Source organism: Sorex araneus, chromosome 6 (assembly GCF_027595985.1).
Source record: "Sorex araneus isolate mSorAra2 chromosome 6, mSorAra2.pri, whole genome shotgun sequence".
In the NCBI taxonomy this organism is placed as follows: domain Eukaryota; kingdom Metazoa; phylum Chordata; class Mammalia; order Eulipotyphla; family Soricidae; genus Sorex; species Sorex araneus.
The window spans coordinates 3,096,947-3,119,570 of NC_073307.1; the positions used below are offsets into that span (position 1 = coordinate 3,096,947).

Genomic DNA, 22,624 nt, shown 5'->3' on the forward strand with positions numbered 1-22,624 from the left:
GCGGGCCCGTCCAGCGTTGCTAAGACGTGGCAGCGGCTGGGTTTCGTGTCCCCCTACGCTCCCCCCCACCCCAGCCGTCCTCTGCCCGTGGTCAAGCCACAGTCCCCTCGCGCTGCCTCTGGGACAGGAGGACGTCGCCCGTCCGACGGGGCGGCTCTGGGGAGGGAGGGGGCTGGTGCCCGGCCTGGAGGGTGGGCAGTCGTCACGGTGACCCCGCACCCAGCACGTGCAGGCCCTGACTGGCCGCGGCTGTGGGAGCTGTTCTGACACGGTCACTGGCCCCTCGGGAACTGAGGCCCCCCACCCCCCAACGGGCCGGAGGGCTGGAGCTCCCGCTGGTCTCCCGGGCTTCCCTGCTGGGTGCGTGTCGTGGTCCCCGGAGACCCCGGGGACCCCCGGGCCCCTCCCCCGAGTCAGACCCGCTCTCCGCCCAGGTGCCCTGTCGTGCTCCATGGCCAACTGCCAGTACGGCTGCGACGTGGTCAAGGGGCAGGTGCGGTGCCAGTGCCCCTCGCCCGGCCTGCAGCTGGCGCCCGATGGCAGGACCTGTGTGGGTGAGCTGCGGGGGCAGAGGGAGGAGCGGGCGGGGGGGGCGGGCAGAGTTTGAGCACGGGGTGGGGGCCGCTGGGGCCGGGAGAGGTTTGGGGAACTTCCTCTGGGCACGGAGCTCCGTGCCAGGGCAGGCGTGACGGGTCAGGGGGCGAGACTTTGGCCCTTCCTGGCCGACGTGCTGGGGGGAGAAGAGCAGTGACCCCAGGCCGACAGGTGGTTGAGTCGGACAGTTTGGGCCCGGGCTGGAAGTCTGGTGTGTCTCTGTGGCCCGAAACGCAGCCCTGGGCCCGACCCCTTAATTCCGTGCATGAGTCTCTGGTCTGAAGCTTCCAAAACGTTGCCTGCAGGCTGGGGGTGCGTGTGGGCGCGGGGCATCCCCCGCTGAGCCGCGCCCCTCAGCCGCGCTGCCCGTGGTCTCTGCAGACGTGGACGAGTGCGTGACCGGGGCCGCGTCCTGCCCGAGGTTCCGGCAGTGCGTCAACACTTTCGGGAGCTACATCTGCAAGTGCCACGAGGGCTTCGACCTCATGTACATCGGGGGGAAGTACCAGTGTCACGGTAAGGCCCCAGGCCCGCTCCGGGGGCACTCCCATGGCACCCACGGGCTTGCAGTTGGGGGGGGTGGCATCACTCCCCCATGACCCCCACCCATGAGGTGCTCTGCTGGCGGCTGGTTATACCTTTGCTCTGAGACTGTTCCTGCCACTCACGACGCCTCGGGTCCCCCTCCTCCCATGCAGAGATGAGTGCTCCCAGCTCCTCTGCTCCCCCTCCTCCCATGCAGAGAGGAGTGCTCCCAGCCCCTCTGATCTGATCCTCCTCCTCCTGTGCATAATGAGTGCTCCCAGCCCCTCTGATCCCCCTCCTCCTGCGAAGACATAGAGGAGTGCTCCCAGCCCTTCTGCTCCCCTTACTCCCATGCAGACAGAGAGGAGTGCTCCCAGCCCCTCTGACCCCCTCCTCCTCCCGTGCAGACATAGACGAGTGCTCCCAGGGGCAGCCTCCGTGCAGCAGTTCCGCCTGGTGTCACAACACGCCCGGCTCCTACCGGTGCCAGTGTAAGGAAGGCTACAAGGGCGACGGCCGGACCTGCGTGTGTGAGTAGCGTGTGGCGTGTGTCACCGCGTGCAGGCTGCAGGCGCGGCAAGGCCTCCCAGCCTCCGGGCCCTCGCTGCCCGGCCCCAGATCTCCCCATCGTGCCCCGTTAGATGCCAGGAGACTCCCCGAGCACCTGCCTTTGGGGTCAGAAACCAGCCTGGTGCCTCTCGGGCCAGGCTGAGGGTCGCGCGTGCCCCTCCGGTGGTCTCCCACCCCCCAGTCTACTCTGAAAACAGTCCTAGGTGCGGTTCTACGTTCAGGACCATTTTGCTCCTTGGGTTGTTTTTTCAAGTGAGGGTTATTTGGCGCAGAGGCGTGTTAATAAGTGTACCAGGGGTGGCTGACTGCCCCGCACGGGAAGGCGCACAACCAGGGCCGTCCTCTGACACGCATTTCATGCAGAGGTTGTTAATTTTTTAAATTTTTGGAGTGAAATATTTACTGAAAATCACGGAGCATAAAATCACAGGGATTAAAGGATTTCTCAGAGGGCCAGGTAGTCGTGGAATACATCACTCCTGCCAGATTAAATATTAGTTCTTGCGGAGCAACCAAGGAAAAAAAGAGTTTACAGGTGATCTTGGCCACCTCTGAAAGGCTCTTTTCAGTGAGCAATTGTTGTAAATGAGTAAGTGGGCAGGCGGGGGGGAGCAAGACAGACTCTGAAGCACCAGACTGGCCTGCGTGTGCCAGGCTGTGAGTGAAGGAGAACAGGATCGGTTTTACGCAGTTTGAACCTACTCCATAGCAACACTGTGCCACCCGACACTTGGTACAGCAGCCTGCACGCTCCTCTCCTTTCCCCTTGCAAAAGAGCATCTTTATTCTTGTTTTCATTTGGGGCACATGCCCGACAGTGCTCGAGCTTCCTCCTCGTTCTGCAGCCAGGGAGCCCTCCTGGCAGTGCTGGGGGACTCTGTGGCACTGAGGCTCGAACCCTGGTTGGCCGCGTGCCAGGCACACACCCACCTGCTGTAGTTCCTCTCTGCAGCGGACCCCGGCCCTGCCCAAGAAAAGACAACATTTTTATATTTAGAAATCTGTCTGTTTTCACTTTGCACAGCTTAAAATTTTCCCACACGGTACATATTCATAACAAACGCCACTCTGATTTCTGAACCTCCCTCCGGTGGCTCTGTGTGCATTTGTGTGTGCTTGTGAGTGTCTGTGTGTGTCTCTGTGTGTTTCTGTGTGTGTCTGTCTGCATGTGCGTCTGTCTACGTGTGTATCTGTCTGTGTGTGTTTCTGTGTGTCTGTGTGTGTCTATGTCTGTGTCTGTGTGTGTGTTTCTGTGTGTGTGTCTTTCTGAATGTGTGTCTGTGTGTGTATCTGTGTGTGGGTCTGTGTGTGGTGTCTGTGTCTGTGTGTGTGTTTCTGTGTGTGTCTGTGTGTGTCTGTCTGAATGTGTGTCTGTGTGTGGGTCTGTGTGTGTGTCTGTGTGTGTGTCTGTGTGTGTGTCTGTGTGTGTCTGTCTGAATGTGTGTCTGTGTGTGGGTCTGTGTGTGTGTCTTTGTGTGTGTCTGTGTGTGTGTCTGTGTGTGTCTGTCTGAATGTGTGTCTGTGTGTGTTTGTGTGTGGGTCTGTGTGTGGTGTCTGTGTGTGTCTGTCTGAATGTGTGTCTGTGTGTGTGTCTGTGTGTGTGTCTGTGTGTGTTTCTGTGTGTGTGTTTCTGTGTGTGTCTGTGTGTGTCTATCTGTGTGTGTGTTAGGATCCCGTATTTAATGTGGAAAGCTCACACATCCCAGCAGGGGTCGGTAGAAGGAGAATTGACTGGATGAGATACTTGGGTGTGCATGGGAGTGTGTTGTGTGTGTGAGAGTGTGAGAATGAGTGTGTGTGTGTGTGCGTGTGTGCGCGTGCACCTTACCCGCTGCCTTGCTGACCGAGTCTGTCGACTTGCAGATGTCCCGAAGGTCGTGGTCGAGCCCCCCGTCCGAGTGCCCCCGAGCAGCGCGAGCCCCCCCCGGGAGGACGGGGGCTTCAGCAACCGGATTCCTGACGTGGGGGGCACGCGGGGCCCCCCCGAGACGCCCTATGTTCCTCCCGTCACCACCAGCAGCCCCACTGCCGCGCCAACCGCGAGACCCACGCCAGCGCCAACCCCGTGGCGGCCCCCGCCCCCGCCCCCAGAACCCAGAACTCCGCCACCGCCCCCGCCCCCCGAACCAAGAACTTCCCCCCCGCCCCCGCCCCCCACGCCCGGATGGACGACGGCGGCCCCCGCCACGCCGCCTCTCCCGTGGGCCACGGTGGACAACCGGATCCAGACGGACCCGCAGAAGCCGCGGGGAGACGTGTTCAGTAAGTGGCCCCCGCGTGCTCGCGTGGCCGCGTGGCCCTGGCCCGCTGCGGGCGGGTGTCGGCTGTGCCCGCGCCGGGCGGTCTGCCCCTCCCCCTTCCCGTTGGGTCGCTGCCAGCTGGGCTCAGGGTCTCTCGCCCCTTCCGTGTGTGTGCCCCCCTGGAGCGAGCCCCGAGGGCGCTGGTCTCTGCCTTGAGTCCTGGAGCGGGCGTGGGCCGGCCCTGTGCGGGGCCCGTCTCCCCGGGGCTGTCATGGCCCCTGCGTGTGTTGCCTGAGCCGCGTCTCCAGGGGCTGCTTCTGCGCAGCCAGGGCGGGTGGAGCGGGCACGGTCTCTCGGGCGAGTCTCCACGTCGCCCAGGACCCGGAGTGGGTGACCGGGCCCCGGGGTAGTTGGGCCCCGAGGCCACAAGCACCCCCGGGAATGCCCAGGCGCACGGGCGCACACAGGCACGGGCGCACACACGCACGGGTGCACACAGAGGTGCGGCGCAGACACACGCAGCGCTGGGGTCTCGGCGGCAGAGTGTTTGCGGGCTGCTGGGCGCAGCTGGAATCCGCTCCCCCCTGCAGGGACGCAGAGCGACGCTGCTCCTGGGCACAGTGCTCGGGGCCCCCCTGGTGCTCTGTGCCCGTAGGCTTGGTGCACGGGGGTCCTGACGCGTCCCTCTGGGGCAGGGTGGCATCACGTCCCTGCCAGGTCACGGCGCTGACCCGGAAGGGGGATGCGTGTGGCCGGTCGGGGACCGGGTGTGGGTGGGAGTCCCGGCGAGGTTCCCAGGGCCCCTTCCTGCTCGGCCTGTGGGTGGCGGGGCCTCCTCCTGGGGCCCCTCGCCCTGGTCACAGACCCCCTCGCCGACCCTGCAGGAGGGCGGGCACGGGTGTGAGCCTGGCGCCTTCCTCTTAGCGAGAACAAAGTGGGATTTTGTATTAGCTCTACTCACTGTTTATTATTAGCTTTAGTATTTCTTTTCTTCTTCTTCTTCTTCTTCTTCTTCTTCTTCTTCTTCTTCTTCTTCTTCTTCTTCTTCTTCTTCTTCTTCTTCTTCTTCTTCTTCTTCTTCTCCTCCTCCTCCTCCTCCTCCTCCTCCTCCTCCTCCTCCTCCTCCTCCTCCTCCTCCTCCTCCTCCTCCTCCTCCTTCTTCTTCCTCTTCTTCTTTTTCTTCTCCTCCTCCTCCTCCTTCTTCTCCTTCTTCTCCTTCTTCTCCTTCTCCTCCTCCTCCTCCTCCTCCTCCTCCTCCTCCTCCTCCTCCTTCTTTTCTTTTTCTTCTCCTTCTTCTCCCTCTTCCTCCTCACGCTCTTCCTCCTTTCTAACTTTTCTTTACCCTTTTCCATCGAGAGGACCCCATTTCATCCAGAATCTTGCCTGGATGGTGCCCAGGTGCCGTGTCCCCCGGGTGGGCCTTGAGCCCCGGACCCCCGGCGGGCCCCAGCAGGCGCAGACCCCCTCGCTCCTGTCCTGTGGGGCACAGAAGGGCCGTGGGTCCCCGGGGCACGAGGACGGACCGTGTTTGCGGGAGCTGTCCTGGGCCTCTGCGTGCTGCGGCCACTCGGCCCTGTGGAGGGGGCCCTGCGGGGTCCCTCCCTGGCGGGGCTGGGCAGCCGCCCCTCGGGAACGGGGTTCTCTAGACACACAGCCGGCCCTGTCTGGGGCAGGAGGTGTCCCGTGTCATAGCACCTGGCACAGATGCCCGGCAGCAAGCGGGTCTGGCACTCCCTCCCCGGGGTCATACTCGGCCCCGCCCCTCCGCCCCGCCCGGCTCTGGGGGCAGCAGACTGCCAGGAAGGGGCAGCCAGGCCCCGCACCCACACAGCCCAGGCCTCCCCTTCCCAGCAGGGCATTCTGGGTGCCCCGAACTGCGGCATCCTGGGAGTGGACGCGGCTGGCGGGGCCGGCAGCTCCGGGGGAGGCTGAGTCCGCCTGGCTCAAGGACCCCACTGAGGGCCTTCCTCGCCCTGGCACTTCCTCCTCAGCGGCACATGGGATGCTGCAGCCTCACCCCTGCAGCCTCACCCCCTCACCCCCGCAGACTCGCCCCCTCACCCCTGCAGCCTCACCCCCTCACCCCTGCAGCCTCACCCCTGCAGCCTCACCCCTGCAACCTTACCCCCTCACTTCTGCAGCCTTACACCCTCACCCCTGCAGCCTCACCCTTCACCCCTGCAGCCTCACCCCCTCACTTCTGAAGCCTCACCCCTGCAGCCTCACCCCTCACCCCTGCAGCCTCGCTCCTGCAGCCTCACCCCTGCAGCCTCACCCCTGCAACCTTACCCCCTCACTTCTGCAGCCTTACACCCTCACCCCTGCAGCCTCACCCCCTCACTTCTGAAGCCTCATCCCTGCAGCCTCACCCCTGCCACCTTACCCCCTCACCTCTGCAGCCTTACACCCTTACCCCTGCAGCCTCACCCTCTCACCCTCAACCTCACCCCCTCACCCCTGCAGCCTTACCCCCCCTCACTCCTGAAGCCTCCCCCCTCAGTCCTGCAGCCTCCCCCACTCCTGCAGCCTCACCCCTGCAGCCTCACCCCTGCAGCCTCACCTCTGCAGCCTCACGCCCTCCACCCCGCTGCCCTCTCTTGCCCTCCTGAGAGCAGCAGTCCGGGCCGTGCTCTAGCCCCACAGATCTGTTCTGCATGCTCAGGACTGCGGCTCACGTTGGTGGCGCCCCAGCTGGGCCTTTGCCGTGCCCTGGGCCGCTCCCTGGTGCGTGTGTTCCCTCCACGCTGCCTCACCCCTGAGCCCTGTCGCTGTGTCCCCACAAGGAGGACATGGAAGCTCCAGCCTCAGACGCCAGAGCCTTGCTCGAACCCCACGCTCCTCTACCCTGCTCAGTAAATGTTCAGAGCAGCTGTGGGCAGTCAGGCCGCAGGCAGGCCAGGAGCAGGACAGAGCCGCCGGGACGGGCCCCTCACCCCCCACCGTGCCCAGACTGCTCGGGCACCGCCATCCTGGAGACAAGGGTCCGAGTAGGGGCTGGGGGCGCCTTCGGAAAGCCGGCCTGGACAGGGCAGGGGCCTCGCAGCCCCCAGAGCCAGCCGCAGCCTCGCTGGGCTGGACCCAGGGTGGACAGCGGGTGCCACCAGCAACCCTCTGCCCGCAGTTCCCCGGCAGCCGACCAACGACCTGTTTGAGATCTTTGAAATCGAGCGAGGAGTCAGCGCAGACGAGGAGGCCAAGGACGACCCAGGTGGGTGCCCCTGCCCCTGCCCTCGCTCCCTCCCCTTCTCTCCCCTCCCCTGCCCTCGCTCCCTCCCCTGCTCTCCCCGCAGCTGTGGACTCCGAGCCGATTCTGTTCTGCTTCGTGGATATGTTTTCAGCAGCTCGGTTTCCGCTCTAATCAAGCCATTTGACCGAAAATAATTTTTCTGAATCATCATTCCCGGCTTTTAAAAATCGCTGAGGCCAGAGTGCAGGGCTCAAGGCGGTTCCCGGGCTGTGCGGGGTCCCCGGAGCACAGGGCCAGCTGTGACCCCTGAGCACTGCCAGGTGTGCACCCACTTAAAAAATAGTATCAAATGTAGGGAAGCAGCATTGCACCATGCGGAGGAAGCGGTGCCGGGGCGGGTCTGTGTCATCTGTGTGTGCAGCCGCACACGTGGCCCCGGGCCGGACACGCTTCCCACACGGCCTTTCTGTCTCCGGAGGGGAAGGGCGGGGGCACGGCGGGGCACGGTGCAGGCCAGAGGCCCCCACCCGCTCCCCTCCCGCCCCGCCAGGTGTCCTGATTCACAGCTGCGATTTTGACCACGGGCTCTGCGGCTGGATCCGGGAAAAGGACAGCGACTCGCACTGGGAGCTGACGCTCGACCCCGCAGGTAAGGAGGCGAATCCCACCACGGACGCTGCCCCCCTGGCTGGCCGGCCTGGGCTCCTGGCGGGCGCCACGGTCCTCGGACAGCCCCGCCCCCACGCGGTGCCACGCGCTTTCCTAAGATGGGTCAGGAAGGGACGGTCAGTGTCCGAGCCGTGGCTGCGGCCGGGCCACCCGGAAGCCCGTTCTCGTTGGGGGGGGCGGGTCCAGATGCGGGACCCAGGCCCGAGGGAGCGAAGCCGTGCTGGGAGGGGGCAGCGGGACGTTCCCAGGAAGGCGAGGCCGGGGGAGCCGCAGGGCTTCCGAGCAGCTGGGATGGTGGAGAAAGCCAGGGTCCCCCCGAGAGAACGGTCCCTGCAGGTCTCTGAGCCGGCCTGCTGCAGGCGGAGGGGGCGCACGAGGCCTGTTCTGGGGTCTCAGCGTTGGGCCGTCTCGGCCGCCTGGCTGAGGGCACGACGCTCTGGATTGCTGGATTTTGGGGGCGAGGCTTAATGGGAGGACAGGAGTTCGGCGTCCTGCCTCGCTGGGCACCTGGTGTGTGCTGGGCCTGGTCAGGGCTTCTCCGTCTGAGTCCACTTGTCAGAGAGGAGAGGGTACAGCGTCTGTGAGTGTGAGTGTGTACCTGTCAGCGTGTGGCTGTGAGTGTGTCTGTGTGCAGTTGTGTATGTGTGTGCGTATGAGTGTGTGTGTATGTGGGCATGTCCATGTGTGCATGTGTGTGTGAGTGTGTGCATTCCAGTGCATGCACGTGCGTGTGTGGCTGCGTGTGTGCATGTGTGTGTGTGAATGTGTGTGCATTCTGATGCATGCCTGATTGCATATGCGTGCCTATGTGTGCGTGTGCGTGCGTGTGTGTACACAAGAGCGTGTGCATCTGGCTCTGTGAGCTGGATGAGGGACCGAATGTGGATCCCGGGGCAAAGTGGCTGAAGGGGAAGTGGGTGTGCTGCCCGGAGTCAGTGTCCAGACGGCCCCGGCCCGCCCCGGGCCCCTGGGGGAGGGTGAGCACTGCGGAGGAGTGCGGAGGGGAGTGATCTGGGTCCGGCACATCTCAAATGGAGAGTCTGCGCTGCCCAGGGCCGGGTGGTGGAGAGTGGGCAGCGGGGGAGGAGCTTGCCTGGCACACGAGTCCCCGGTTCACTTCCCAACACGGTGCGGGGTGTAGGGGTGCGGGGTGCGGGGTGCACGGGAGCCCGGTGCCTAAGCAGGGAGCAGGGACCATGGCCCTGTGTGGGGTCACATTGCCCGTCCTGGGGGTCAGCGAACTTGACCCCGGTGGGGGTTTCACTTGCTCCCTCGGCAGGCGCCCGCCCGGGCTGCCTTTCTGGGGAGGGGGGGCGGGGGAGGGGGTCACTGTCTGCTCCAGGCACCGGGCGGGCTCAGCACCGTCGCTGCCTCTGCACTCGGGAATTGCTCTTGGTGGGCTCAGAGGCCACACGGGATCCTGGGGACGCCCTGGGCCCGCTGTGTGTGAGGCCAGTGCCCTCCCCGCTGCACGGCGCACCCCCGCCCAGCCCGGGCGTTTCTCCCCCGGGACCCAGACGGGCAACACTCTCGTGTGTCAACGCCCCGAGGAAGCAGGGGTGGGCCAGCGGCGGGGAAACAGCTGCGAGGTCGGCTCCTCGGCCCGTCAGGAAGGACCCGCTCTGGTCCTTGGAGCGCTGCTGGCCCCGCTGGCCCCGCCGGGCCGGCGTTTCCTGGAACCCAAGCCCCGGGCACGCTGACTCAGCGCCCTCGCCGACAGCCCCGGGCCTGCCGGCCTGTGCACAACATGTCTGCTGCGGCGCCAAGCCCGGCATTGTTTGGGGAGAAGCAGCCACCGGGAGGGCCGGGAGAAGCTCCACACCCTCCCCAGCAGCCGCTCCCAGCTGTGCTTTCCAGAAGATTCCGCCCCCCCTTCCTCCCCCCCCCCCGCCCACCAGTTTCTGTCCCAGGCGTGGAGCCAGCGTCGCCCCTTCAGTCTGGACGCTGACCGTCCACCACACCCTGCCCAGCTCAGGGCTGGGGCTCGCCCTGGGGGGCCCCTGACCCCGGCTCCCCCCCCCCGCCCCCCGCAGTGCCCGGGGCAGGCCCAGGGCAGCCCAGCAGGACAGCTTCCTCAGGCTGCCTGGCCCAGGCGCAGGGTCCACACCCACCCTGGGAGCCGGACAGCCGTCCCTGCATCTGCCCCCGCACCGGTGCCCTGACGGGTGGTGTGTGAGTGCAGGTTTCGGCCCACCCGCCGTCCGTGTTCGAGAAGCAGTTCCGGTGGGTCAGAGATGCAGCAGGGGGGAGGCGCCACTCAGACTGTGCCAACCCCGGTTCAGACCCCGGCACCGCCGGGCATGGCCCGGCCCCCGGCCCCCCAGCAGATCTTGTTAAACTGTTTCTTGGCTGGGGGAGGTGCAGACCCTCGGCCTTGTACAGGCAGAAGCGGGAGCTGCTGAGAAACCACCCGACTCTGCTGTTTTGTTTCTTTGCCAGTTTATAGGTTTAAAAAAGCGCCTCGTGGGGCTGGAGCGATAGCACAGCGGGTAGGGCGTTTGCCTTGCATGCGGCCAACCCAGGTTCAAATCCCAGCATCCCATATGGTCCCCTGAGCACTGCCAGGAGTAATTCCTGAGTGCAGAGCCAGGAGTAACTCCTGAGCATCGCCGGGTGTGACCCAAAGAGCAAAAAAAAATCAACTCGTTTGTGTTTCTTGTTTTGTGAATTCTTGAGCAACTTTTTATAGATCGCAGGGCTGGTTCCTGCCATGCTTCTTACTTTTGTGTTTTTATTTTTATTTTATTTTTATAAAGTTGTTCACAATAGTTGGTTTCATTTACTATCCAGACACCAATCCCACCACCATCGCACCTTCCCACCACCGTATTTCAAATGTTTCTATCCCGAACCCCAAACCCTGCCCCCAAAGCAGAACCAAAGTAATTTATTTTGTATTGCTTGTTATGAATAATTTGCTAAAAATGATCCCAAAAAGTTTTCTTAGAGGAAAGTGTATGAAGATTTTTGTGTTTCACCCAATATCCATTAACATGTTGTTAAAGGTCCAGCCTTGTGTGCATATATGTGTGTGTGTATGTATGTGTATATGTATATATATGTATGTATATATATATAGCATTGTAGCACTGTCATCCCATTTTTTATCGATTTGCTCGAGTGGGCACCAGTAACATCTCCATTGTGAGACTTGTTACTGTTTTTGGCATATCAAATATGCCACGGGTAGCTTGCCAGGCTCTGCTGTGTGGGCGGGATACTCTCGGTAGCTTGCCAGGCTCTCCGAGAGGGGCAGAGGAATCGAACCTGGGTTGGCTGCATGCAAGGCAAACGCCCTACCTGCTGTGCTATCGCTCCAGTCCATATACACATATATATATATATATGTATATATGTATATGTGTATATGTATATGTATACATATATGTGTGCGTATATGTATATATATCTATCTGTATACTTGCCCCTAAGATTGGTTGCCCTCTGCTTCCACCCCCTCAGATGCACTGTGCTGCTCTTGGTACACTGGCGGTGTGAAGTATGGCATGTCGAGGCAGTGCGGCCCAGGAGCAGGCTCACTCACGGGCGAGGCTTGTCTGAGTGTGTGGAGAGCGGCCGTGAGCGTGGGGGCGGTTGAGTCCTGGAGGTTTTCAGCTGCCAGGGCTCAGCCGATGGGGCGTGGAGGGGTCTCCCCCGGCCCCTCCGGGTTGCCCAGATGAGACAGCCTGGGTGGGGTCTGGAGGCATCTCCACGGTGTCTTCACCAGCTTGTCAGGCCCTTTATGTGAAAGGAAACTCGGTCCTCTTTCGTGTGGTGTCGCTACCCTTTTGCTTGCTACTAGGAGAAACAGACCCCAGAGCTGTTTGCGTTTGAGAGGTGACTGCCAGCAAGCCCTAGGGACCCTGGCTCCCCCGGGCCCCACCGTGACAGGCCATCTGCCAACTTGGCGGTCACTTCCTCTGACCGCCTGGGTCGTAGGTGAGCAGCTGACGCTGCTGTTCTGAAGCGGGAAGCGAAAAGGCACAGACCGGTCTGAGAGGGAACTGGGGGTTCACTGCCTCACTTGCAGGCGGGTGTGGCGGCAGCGCCCACTGTAACCCCCCGAATAACAGCACCTTCCGTGCCGTGGGGGGCCGCGCCACCACGAGCCAGGCAGACTCGGAGGGGAGCTGAGTCAGCACCGGGAGCCAGGGCCAAGTGCTGCCCGTGCTGGCGGGTCCCACGGTGCCTCCGTCCCCTCTGTGACGCTTCCCTCAGAGGGAGGCCCGACACGCCCCAGTGCAGACCGGCAGGACAGGTGGGCGGTTCCCAGCCGGCCGCGAGCTGGGGGCCCAGAGCCAAGGGCCCCGCCCGCATTCCACAGGGACTTAGGCTGACCCCAGTCTGCCGAGAGGCAGGTGAACTGTAAGAGCCACCAAGGTCTGAGACGGGGAGCCAGCGGGGCCCGGTAGCTGACTCGGGCTGGACATTTGGGGCCCTCTGAGTGTCGGGCTCGGGGCCCTGGCGGCTCCCCACCCCCAGTTCTCACCCCCAGCCCCCTCGGGAGCCCGTCATCCCCGCGCACGGCGCCCGTTGCCCACAGATGCTTGGGAATGGGGCTGGGGACAGCTGGTGGCCCCGGGTGGCCTGTGGGCGGGCCCAGGACAGACCGGCCACACCCCAGACTCCCCCGGAGTCAGAGCAGGTCACCGCTGGGTCAGTTTCAGAGCTGCCCAGCACCCCCTCCTGTGGGCACACCCACGTCACCCTCGCACCCACACTGCGTTTCCCAGGAGCCGGGCTGGGGGCGTCACGTGGCCCAGCCCGTGTGGTCGGGACAGGCCTCAGGACACGACTCGTGTGGCAGCATGGACACGTGTGTGGGGCTCAGTTAGTTCATGCTCCTGTGGACACGTGTGTGGCCCAGTTCACAGTCCCATGGACATGTGTGTGGCCCAGTTCACAGTCCCATGGACACGTGTGTGTATGGCTCAGTTCATGTTCCTGTGGATACATTCATATGTGTGGCTCAGTTCATACTCCATGACAGCATGGACATATGTGTGGCGCAGTTCACACTCCTACGGACATGTGTGTGTCTAGTTCACATTTCTGTGGACACGTGTGTAGCTTAGTTCACGCTCCTGTGGACACTTGTGTGGCTCAGTCCGCACTCCATGGACACATATGTGGCTCAGTTTGCACTCCATGGACACATGTGTGACTCAGTCCGCACTCCATGGACATATGTGTGGCTTAGTCTGTACTCCCATGGACGTGTGTGTGTGGCTCAGCTCGCACTCCGTGGGCACGTGTGTGGCTTAGTCTGCACTCCATGGACACATGTGTGGCTTAGTCTGCACTCCCATGGCACATGTGTGGCTCAGCTTGCACTCCGTGGACACGTGTGTGGCTCAGTCCGCACTCCCGGGCAGCGGTGGGAGTGGGGACAGGCAGGGGTGCTGGGCTGTGGCTCCCGGCCCTGAGCAAGCTCGGCCGAGTCTCAGGCCGGGCGGCCAAGGGCAGGCACAGGGAGGGGCCGGGTCTGACAGAGGAGCAGAGGCCCCGCAGGGCCCACGTGAGCGGGGCCCCACGCCAGGAGCACCGCGTGGCCTGTTCTCTGTCTTGTGGCAGAACCGCACGTTTCTGTTGCACAGGGAGCCGGCCCGGCGTTTAGCCCCAGGATCCAGGTCCCGCCCAGGGGACCCGTCCGCAGGGGCACAGGCATGCGGCCCACAGACGCCCGCTTCCCCCCGCAGGTGGCCAGTACCTGGCCGTGTTGGCAGCCAAGGGCCCGGGGGGCAGGGCTGCGCGCCTGGTGCTCCCGCTCGGCCGCCCGCAGCCCGGGGCCGCCCTGTGCCTGTCCTTCCGGCACCGGGTGGCTGGGACGCCCCCCGGCAGCCTCCAGGTGTTCGTGAGGAAGCAGGGCGCCCCCGGAACCTCCGTGTGGGGCCGCGCCGGGGGCCGCGGCTGGAGGCACACACGCGTCACCTTGCGAGGGGCCGACGTCAAGAGCGTAAGTAGACCCCAGGCAGGCCGGGTCCCCGGGGTGGGGGCGAGGGGTCCCCGGGTCTGGGGTTGGACAAGACACTCAGGGAACTGCAAAGCGGGCGGGGGCGTCTCTGACCCTGCACCCCTGCAGCCCTCGCGTCCAGCCTGGAGGCCCCGCACGGGCACGCTTCCTGGGGGGGTCCCTTTCTGAACTGTCTCTTTAAAGCCCCCCCTTCTTCCCTATTGCTCTTGCCTCAGAGACCGCGGCCCAGCAGCCTTGGTGACAGACCCCGGGCTCTGGCTTGGAAGGGCCCTTCCCTGGGGACAGACGGGGGTGGGGGGAGGCTTTGACACCCAGATCATGTCTCTGGGCAAGTCTGTGTGTGTGTGGGGGGGGGGGCACTGCACCCTGCTGGCCGGGGTGCAGGGATCACGGGGCTGGGCTGTGAGCGGGGCAGGTGCCTTGTCACTGGCCTGTCCCGGGTGCGGGAGAGCGTGTTTAAGGCCCCCGAGAGGGTCTCTGCTGGCACACTGACCCTCGGGCCCCCAGGCGAGGCCCCTGAACACCGTTTCCTGGGACAGACTCATGCCCTTTAGTCAGTGCCCTGGGCCCTGTGGGACCCGGACACTTTCCCCTCAAAGTGGCTCTTTGTGTCTTTGGAAATGAAGGCCAGAAGGTCAAGCAATTCGGGCCAGAGCCCAGGAGTTTCTCAGGGTGACCGGCCCGGCCCCCTCCCTCCCCGCTCCCCCTGCTGTTCCCGTGCCCCGCCCCTCCCTCCAGCAGACTCCCTGGCCTGCCGTGCCCCCCGGGCGCCCCCCAAGGTGCTCACGGAGCACTGTGTGCCCCCTGCACGCTTCTGTGTGGGCATCAGCGCATCCGTCCCGGGCCCCCGGGGAGCCCCGTAGCTGCTGTGGGCCGTGGCGAGGGGCCCGGGGACCCACCCTCCCCTTCTCTCTCCCCCCAGGTCATCTTCAGAGGCGAGAGGAGGCGCGGCCACGCCGGGGAGGTGGCCCTGGACGACGTGGCGCTGAGCAGAGGCCCCTGCACCGAGGCCCGCGGGCGGCGCCACATGTAGCCCGAGGCCCCGTGGCCCCGTCCCGTCCCCCGTCTTTGCCCCGACCCCCGAGCAGGCCTGGAGGGGCCGGGCAGGGCGGGGGAGGCTGGGCGGTGTCCCCGGCTCTGCTTCTGTGCAGACCCCCCCCCCCGCCGGAGGGCCCCAGCCCAGCCCGGGGGCCGCCGTCCCCACACCCGCCAGCCAGGGGGACCTGCCAGTTCCCAGCTGCCCCCACAGCGGGTGACTGTCCCCCCCGCCCACCGTGGCCAGGGCCTCCCTGCCGCCCTCTGAGATAGGGGCGGGCGGGCGCTTGCCTGCCCTCGCCACGTCCTGCAGCGCCTCCCCGTGGCCTGTCCCGGGGCTTCTGCTCGGGGGTCCGGCAGGACCACCCTCGGGGGCCCGGGTGACGGTGTCGCCGCATTGCGGGGGGAGGGGGGCAATCTGGGGGACAGCGTGGTGACCGGCTGCTGGGCCCTGCCGGGCGTGGCTGGGGTGGGGGTGGTGAGGGGGAGGGGGAGGGAACCCAGAGAGGGTGGGCGCTCAGGAAGGGCTGCGGGGTGCAGAGCAGGCTGCGTGTGGCCCCGGGCGCCGCCCCGTGGCTCGGTGCTCTGTCTGCGGGTGGGAGGCTTTGGAAGGGTGGAAGCAGGCTGGGCCGCCCCCGCCCCCGACACTGCCCCCCACCCCTGGGAGAGTCCCGCCCCCTGCCCAGAGCTGTGTCTGCTGGGAATCCCTAGGAGGGTCTGGGCTTGGGACAAGGGGAGGAGCCGGGCTGATGGCGACCCCAGGAGAGGGGACCGAGGTGTCTGGAGGGCGGGGTGGGGAGGAGGGGTGGCCAGTGGGTCCCGGCAGGGAAGCGGCAGGGCCTTTGTACAGAGTGGGGGCTCTCGCTCCCCCGCCTTCCCTGCCCCCGCTCCTTTCCCAAACACCAGCTCGCAGCTGCCCCTCGGCAGGCGGATGGATTCCAGGATCTCCCGAGGAAGCCCCGAGACCCCGGCGTGAAGGCCCAGACGTGACCACACCGCCCCGGCCGGGCCTCGGGACCCCTGGGCAGCCCCAGGGCTGAGCCGGGTGGGGGCTGGCTGTGCACCCGCAGGCCCCTCTTCACCAGAACCTCCCCAAGCCGGGGCGGGGGCGGGGGCGGGGGCGGGGGGGGTGCCAGGCGTGGAACAATAGGTACAAGGGGGCATCTCCAGTGCTCGGGCGGGCGGCCCCGGGAGCCGGAAACGGCCTCGGAAGGTTCCAGTCCCGGTTCCCTCTGGTCCCGTGATGCAAGTTGGGGCGGGTGGGGGGCGCCAGCCATCAGAAAACGTTCACTCTTAGGTGCCAATAGTACGTTGCACTACACTGACGGGAGAAGTTATCCAAAGTACTGTATCTCATCTTCTTATTTAATGTTTTCTAAGGCGGAAACTGTTTCGTGGTTTCCAAAGTAACCAAATTGGAAAGAAAAAAAAGAGGACGATTCATTGTAAATAAAAACACTTACTAACGCGGCTGACTGGCCTGCTGTGCTTCTGGGGAGGGGTCTCGGAGCTGTGGGTGGGCGTCTCAGGAGCCGGCCTGGTGCCCAGCTGTGTGGGCGGGTGGGGGGGGCACAGCCGGTGCCCACGGCAAACGCTCTCCCGCCACAGGCCCAGCAGATGGCTTGGCTCCAACCAAACCTTCGCTTCCTGCCCGGGCGGCCGGGGGCCGAGGGGCCGAGGGGCCTCGCCGGGGCACTCGGGTGGGTGTGGTTCTCTCAGCGTCCTGCGCGTTGCGGCTTCACGCACACTCTGATGATCCTTCGCGGCAGACAAGGCAGCAGCAGATGCACGAGGTCACGACCCCGAGCGGCCGGGCAGGACAGAGAAAGGCCCCTGCCGGCCCTCGGACCATGCAGGGCTGCGGGGGCGCAATAAAGCCTCAGGTAGCTCTGTTTCTTGTTTTTGTTTTCTTTTTGGGTCATACCTGGTGATGCACAGGGGTTACTCCTGGCTCTGCACTCAGGAATGACTCCCGGCGGTGCTCGGGGGACCATATGGGATGCTGGGAATCGAACCCGGGTCGCCCACGTGCCAGGCAAACGCCCTCCCCGCTGTGCTATCACTGCAGCCTGCCCCAAGCCTCAGTTAGCTCCGAATGTTTCCTCCGGGCCACCTGGGACCTGAGAAAGGGCCGTTTCTGAGTGGACGGAACCAATCTGAGAAGCAGCAATGCCCTGGAGATGCCGGGGCGGGCACGTGCCCGGGAAGCAGGGGTTGGGGGGGTGGTTTCAGGCCCCCCCCAGCCCCACACGCTCTCCAGGGTTAGGGCGGTCACCTGCAGGCCCCGTGCTGGTTCTGCGGCCCCCACCGGAATAACGGAAACACACGGCCCAGCGACACTCGGAAGCCGCTTATTCTAACAGACGCGTGGCTGGTGCCTCCGGCAGGCCCGAACCCGAGAGCGGGAACCTGCGGAGACGCCAGCAGTGAGGGCGCCAGCGCAGCGGCCTGGAGCCAGAGACAGTCTCGGGGCCTCGCTCGGCCTCTCGGGGCCTCCCGAGACGGCTGGGACCAGCCTGGGCAGGGGCCTGGGGGAGGCCGGCCACGGCTGCCCCCGGTGTGCTGGGGTCCGTGTCTGTTCTGTGCAAGGGCTGCGGTGGGCCCGGGCCCTCGGGGGCTGCGGCGGGCACGGGCCCGCAGGACTGCAGAGCCGGGACCCGCTGCCGGAGGTCGGGCCCTGGGACGGCCCTCAGTGGCGGCGTGTGCCGGCACCCAGCTTCCCCCTGCTCGCCCTGCTGTGCTCGGGGCCGGCCGGCCGTGGGGGTTGCGGAGACGGCGCTTCCTGCAGTCTGCGGGGGGCAGAGTCCCCCTGGGCGGGAGCCGGGCCGGAGGCTCCTCCCGCGGCCGGGAGTGTGTGCTCCCACCCCCAGGGCCCCACGCACAGGCAGCCGGGACCCTCCCCGCGGCGCCCCCGGCCCACCCAACAGCCTGGCCAGCCGGCGGCGGCAGCCCGGGGTCTCCGCTGAGACGCCATGGGGGAGTCGCTGCCGAACTCGGCCCCTCGCGCCCACCTCGCTCTCTCACCCCCCGCTGGGCCCTGCCAGAGGGGAGGAAGGGCCACGGCAGGGCGGCCCTGCCCCGCAACAGCTGCCCCGAGATGTGCCGAGATGCCGAGACCCGGCGCCGCCTCCTGCTTGGACCCCCCCTCGTTGGTGCCCCCCCACGCCCCTCTTCGGGCAGAGCTGCCACCGGTGACCCGGGTGGAGATCGTCGGGGTGAATTTTTTTGCCCACTGCCGTCTCCAGCTGCGGCTCAGCCCTGGGCACGGGGGGCTCGGGGGTCTGTGCGCCCCCTCGTGACCGAGTCCGACCCCTCTCACGGCGCCTTCAGCCCGGAGACCCCTAGAGGCTTGACTTGCGCCCTGACACGTGCTCCTTGGCCCCAAGGCCTGTGGGCTGCCCAGCCGGGTGGCCCCCTCCCTCCGCACAATGTGGTTCCCTGGCCAGAGGAAATCCTCCCCTGGAGGGCCCCGCCCCGGCCTGAGGCCACCCGCCCCTGTCCCTGCACCAGGGCTCCCTCTGCAAGGGGGCCCGCCCCGGGGCTGGAGGGCGACTCCAGGGACCTTCCATCTTGGACTAACTAAGTCATGACCCGCCAGCCCTCGAGGCCCCTCCCTGCCCCCTGCCCACCCAGGAGCTCGGCCGGGCTCTGCGCCAGGTCACTTCCGTGAAGAGCGAGGGACGCCCATAGCCGGGTGGCCTTCCTCACTGAGGGCCGGCCCACCCCCCCTTGCCCTGGGCTCCGTGCTGTGGCCTCGGGGCTGTCCCGAGGGGCCGGCCCTGCACCATGGCCGTCTTCCCACGCTGGGTGGGGAGGGGCGTCTCCTTCCCTTGTTGCCATTTCTAGCCCGTCCCCTTCGCCTCAGCCCTCCTTCCCGCTGCTCACCCGCGTGCCTCCCGGGTGGAGTGTGGGGGGTCTGTTTGCCCTCCCGGGGTCCCCGCTGGCCCCCCACGCAGGAGCCCTGGCTGCACTCTGGGTCTGTGGGGGCTGAGCTTCCTCTGCTCTCTCTGCCTCCCTGTCATCTCCGGGGTCTTCTGGCTGGGGCCGGGGCCCTGCGGCCAAGGACGGGGAGTGCCGGGGGTCTGTGTGGTCGGCTCCCCTGGGCCCTCAGTCTTGGCTGTAGCAGACCCCCAGCGAGTGTGTGTGTGTATGTGTGTGTGTGTGTGTGTGTGTGCGTGTGTGTGTGTGCGTGTGTGTGTGCGTGTGTGTGTGTGCGTGTGTGTGTGTGCGTGTGTGTGTGTGTGCCCTTCCTCTGCGGGGTGGGCTGATCCCACGTGCCCCAAACACCAGCAAGGTGCCCCCAGCCGGCCCTGCCCTCCCCGAAAGCCCCTCCATGGCCTGGATGCAGCTCCCCGGCCGGCAGGAAGTGGACAAAGAGCCGGACATCCCGTGACGGCTGCTTGGGTGGCGCCACTGGCCCAGGTCAGCGCTTCTGGAGCCCCACAGACCTCACAACGCGTCGGCACCTCGGGTGGGGGCGGGGGCCGGGTGGGGCAGGAAGCCGGGCCGGGAACCCCCAGCTGGCCAGCAGGTGCCCAGGGCACCCATTCAGGGCCCCGCGAGCCGCCTCCCTCCCCCACAGGACGCAGGGTCCCCGTGGGGGTGGGGGACAGCCACGGCCCCCAAGGGCCTGGTCAGGCGCAGGCGAGAGCTGGGCTCGGGATGGGCTGTTGGCTGGGCTGGGGCCACCCTCCGCCCCACATTTCTCAAGGGCCAGCGCAGGGCTGAGGAGGGTCTTCAGGCCAGACCTGTCATGTGGGCCTGTCACACGGGCCTGTCCCGTGGGCTGTCCCGTGGCCCGGCCCCGTGGGCTGTCCTGCGCCCCCTGACAGGAGGTCGCTTGTGGACCACTCGACTCCTCCCTGGCTGGGCGTGGGGCCGGGCGCTGTGGGTGTCAGCACAGGCCGGGGCGGGCCCCTGGATGTCGGGCCCTGGGGGTCTCCAGGGGGCCGAGCCCCACCCAGTCCTGCAGGCGGCCGGGGTCGGGGCTGACGTACTTGGGGGCACGACCCAGCCCTGCTGCCAAACGGGACCAAACGGGCGCTGGGGTGGACCCTGGTGGCCGTGTGCAAGGCCAGCCCTGCCTCCTGCACCGCCCCTCCGGCCCCGTGCTCCAGACAGGAGGAGCCGGGCGCCCCGCAGGGCGACTCGGGCCACAGTGCTCTCCCAGGGTCGTGACCGAGTCCCGGAGGTCAGGGTGTGGGGACCCCCTCGGGTGGGCGAGGAGGGGCTGTGGGACCCCGGCGCGCTGGCGAGGAGGCTGTGGGAAGCGGGAAGGGCACCACCCAAACCAGGGCAGAGGGAGGAGGAGGAGGAGGTGGACGAGTCAGGGTTCGAGTCGGGCTCGTTGTTTGCTCTGTTCTGTTTCCTCCACCCTCCTGCATTTGGGGGCAGGGGAAGCAAAGCCCCCAGACCTGACGCCCGTGTGACTGGGCTGGTCACTAATAAGATCATCCTCAGGGGCCCCTGGGAGGAGCCGCCCTCGAGGGGTGAGGCCCCTGACTCAGCTCTCAGCCAGCGCCTTTGGGGGGCGGGCTCACCCAGGGGTGCTCCAGGGAAGACGCGGAGGGGACTTGCCGAGCCCGGGACAGACCAGCAGCGAGGGCGGCGGTTTCTAGGGAATCCTGGAGAGTCATTGACAGAGACCCCGGGAGGGAGCCAGGCCCGGGCAGGCCGGGAAGGAAACCAGGATGTGCTGGGACCCTCCACGCCACGCTCCGCGTCCACCTAGCAAATCACAGGGACAAAGGGCAAGTGCGGGACCCTTGGGCGGCCGGGCCCGGGGGTGTCGCAGCGTGTGTGTGTGTGTGTGTGTGTGTGTGTGTGTATGTGGCTTCTCTCTGTGTGCCGAGCGTGTGTGTATGTGTGAGTGTGTGTGTGTGTGTGGCATCTCCCTGTGTGCCGAGCGTGTGTGTGTGTGTGTGTGGCGTCTCCCTGCGTGCCGAGTGTGTGTGTATGTGTGAGTGTGTGAGTGTGAGTGTGTGTGTGAGTATGAGTGTGTGTGTATGAGTGTGTGTGTGTGTGGCATCTCCCTGTGTGCCGAGCGTGTGTGTGTGTGTGTGAGTGTGTGTGAGTATGAGTGTGTGTGTGTGTGTGTGGCGTCTCCCTGTGTGCCGAGCATGTGTGTGTGAGTATGAGTGTGTGTGTGTGGCATCTCTCTGCGTGCCGAGCATGTGTGTGTGTGAGTGTGTGTGTGTGTGTGTGTGTGTGTGTGTGTGTGTGTGTGTGTGTGTGTGTGTGGTGAGCGGGCTGAGGGTCTCGGGGTGAGGCTCAGCCCGGACACACCAGAGACCCAGGGCTCAGGGCCGCGGGGCGAATGGCAGCGAGCTGCCTAGAACCCAGAACCGGGTTCTCGTGTGGACGTCTCCTAAGTGGGGGGCCATCAGGGGTGGCAGGGCAAGGTGCGGGGGCTCGGGAAGGACGTGGGCCAGTGGGACCATGGCCGGGCCGAGGCTGGCATCCACGCAGGCCCCGCGGCTGCCCTTTCTCTAGGCTTTGGTTTGACGAGCAAACCCTAGTGCCAGGCGGAGACCCAGTGGCGATCTGGGGTGGGGGGGAAGGGCTCCTGGCCCTTGCCTGGTCCCTCGACGGCGTGGACACCCCCCCCCCCGCACCCCCACAGCCCGCAGTGCCCAGGCGCCTGCGTCTGCTCTCCGGGGCTCGTGTCCTGGAGGGGGTGGGCTCCCTGGCCCCCCCAGGCAGGAGCCCACGAGCCCAGCACTCCTCCTGGGAGGGAGGGTCTCCCGAGCCCCCGTGCCCACCCCGTGCCCGAGGGCGGCCGGCCCCTCGCCCCGTCTCAGTGGCTGAGACGCATCAGGCTGCCCTTCCTGGGCCCCGGCCTTTGCTTTGTTTGTTCCTGAGATGGGACTTTCCGTCTGTTAGTTTGGGGCCACACGCAGCAGGGCCCCGTGCTGACCCTGGCTCTGCTCTCAGGCCCCTCCTGGTGGGGCTGCGGGACCCTAGGGTGGAGCCTGGCCCAGCCCGTCCGTGTCCTGTACGGGAGAGCCCGGAAGGGGGGCTGGGCCGAGGATGGAGTCGAGCTTCGCGGGCCGGCCCGTCAGAGAACCGCCTGGCCCCGCCTGACCGTCCCCCCTGCTTGGGGACTCGGCGCCCGTCCCAGGCAGGTTTATCTGGCCGAGGGGAGAGGAGGCCGCAGCTCCCGAGGCAGACAGTGAATGAAGGTCTTTGTGGCCGGGCTGGGCGCCTGCAGTGGCCCCGGGACGAGCTTATCTCGGCCTTCCAAAGCGCCGGAACTGAGCTCCGGACGCGCAGAGAGAACCTGGGGCCCCGCTCGACTGAGCGCTTCTCCCCCTTTCAGTGAGTGTCTGAAGCAGGACGATGCTGCGATAGACACAGGGGCCTCGGCAGGGCCGGCCGCCAGCCCCGGGGCCGCCTTCCTGGGTGGGCAGCCGCCAGGGGCTCAGCCCGCCCCACCAGCCCCCAGAGGCCGGCGTGTCTGACCCGTGACCCCCCGAGACTCCACGGCCCCCGTAGCTCGCGTGGCTGGACTCTGGGAAGTGGGGCAGAGGCCTCAGGGCCGGGGCCCCTCCGGAAACAGGGAGCCGCAGGGGTGCGGAGGGAGAGAGAGAGAGAAGGGCACTTGTCTCGGGGGTGCAGTCCTGGGCGCTCACCCCTGTCCCCCCAGGCCCCTCCCAGCACGGCCGACCCCTGGGCAGCGGGGAGGGGCCCGCACAGGCCTGGCCCTGCCCTGGCTTCCTGGAGTGAACACTCAGCCCCGCCACACACACACACACACTCAGAGTACACTCACACACACACACTCAGAGTGTACACTCATACATACTCACACACACTCACACTCACACACAC

The 22,624-nt window shown here is 65.9% G+C and overlaps 1 protein-coding gene across 6 annotated transcripts in view; it reads left to right on the plus strand.

The window, feature by feature from the left end:
• NPNT (nephronectin) overlaps positions 1-15,565 on the plus strand; it is a 44,596-nt gene extending 29,031 nt beyond the window's left edge. For all 6 annotated transcript variants that reach the window (XM_055142322.1, XM_055142324.1, XM_055142326.1 and 3 more), the window contains 8 exons: positions 435-554; positions 976-1,110; positions 1,527-1,649; positions 3,553-3,951; positions 7,051-7,137; positions 7,667-7,765; positions 13,485-13,741; positions 14,682-15,565. In XM_055142322.1, the coding sequence (XP_054998297.1) occupies positions 435-554; positions 976-1,110; positions 1,527-1,649; positions 3,553-3,951; positions 7,051-7,137; positions 7,667-7,765; positions 13,485-13,741; positions 14,682-14,792 (1,331 nt within the window). In that variant the 3' untranslated portion in view covers positions 14,793-15,565. The remainder of the gene's footprint in view (positions 1-434; positions 555-975; positions 1,111-1,526; positions 1,650-3,552; positions 3,952-7,050; positions 7,138-7,666; positions 7,766-13,484; positions 13,742-14,681) is intronic.
• The last annotated feature ends 7,059 nt before the right edge of the window (positions 15,566-22,624 follow it).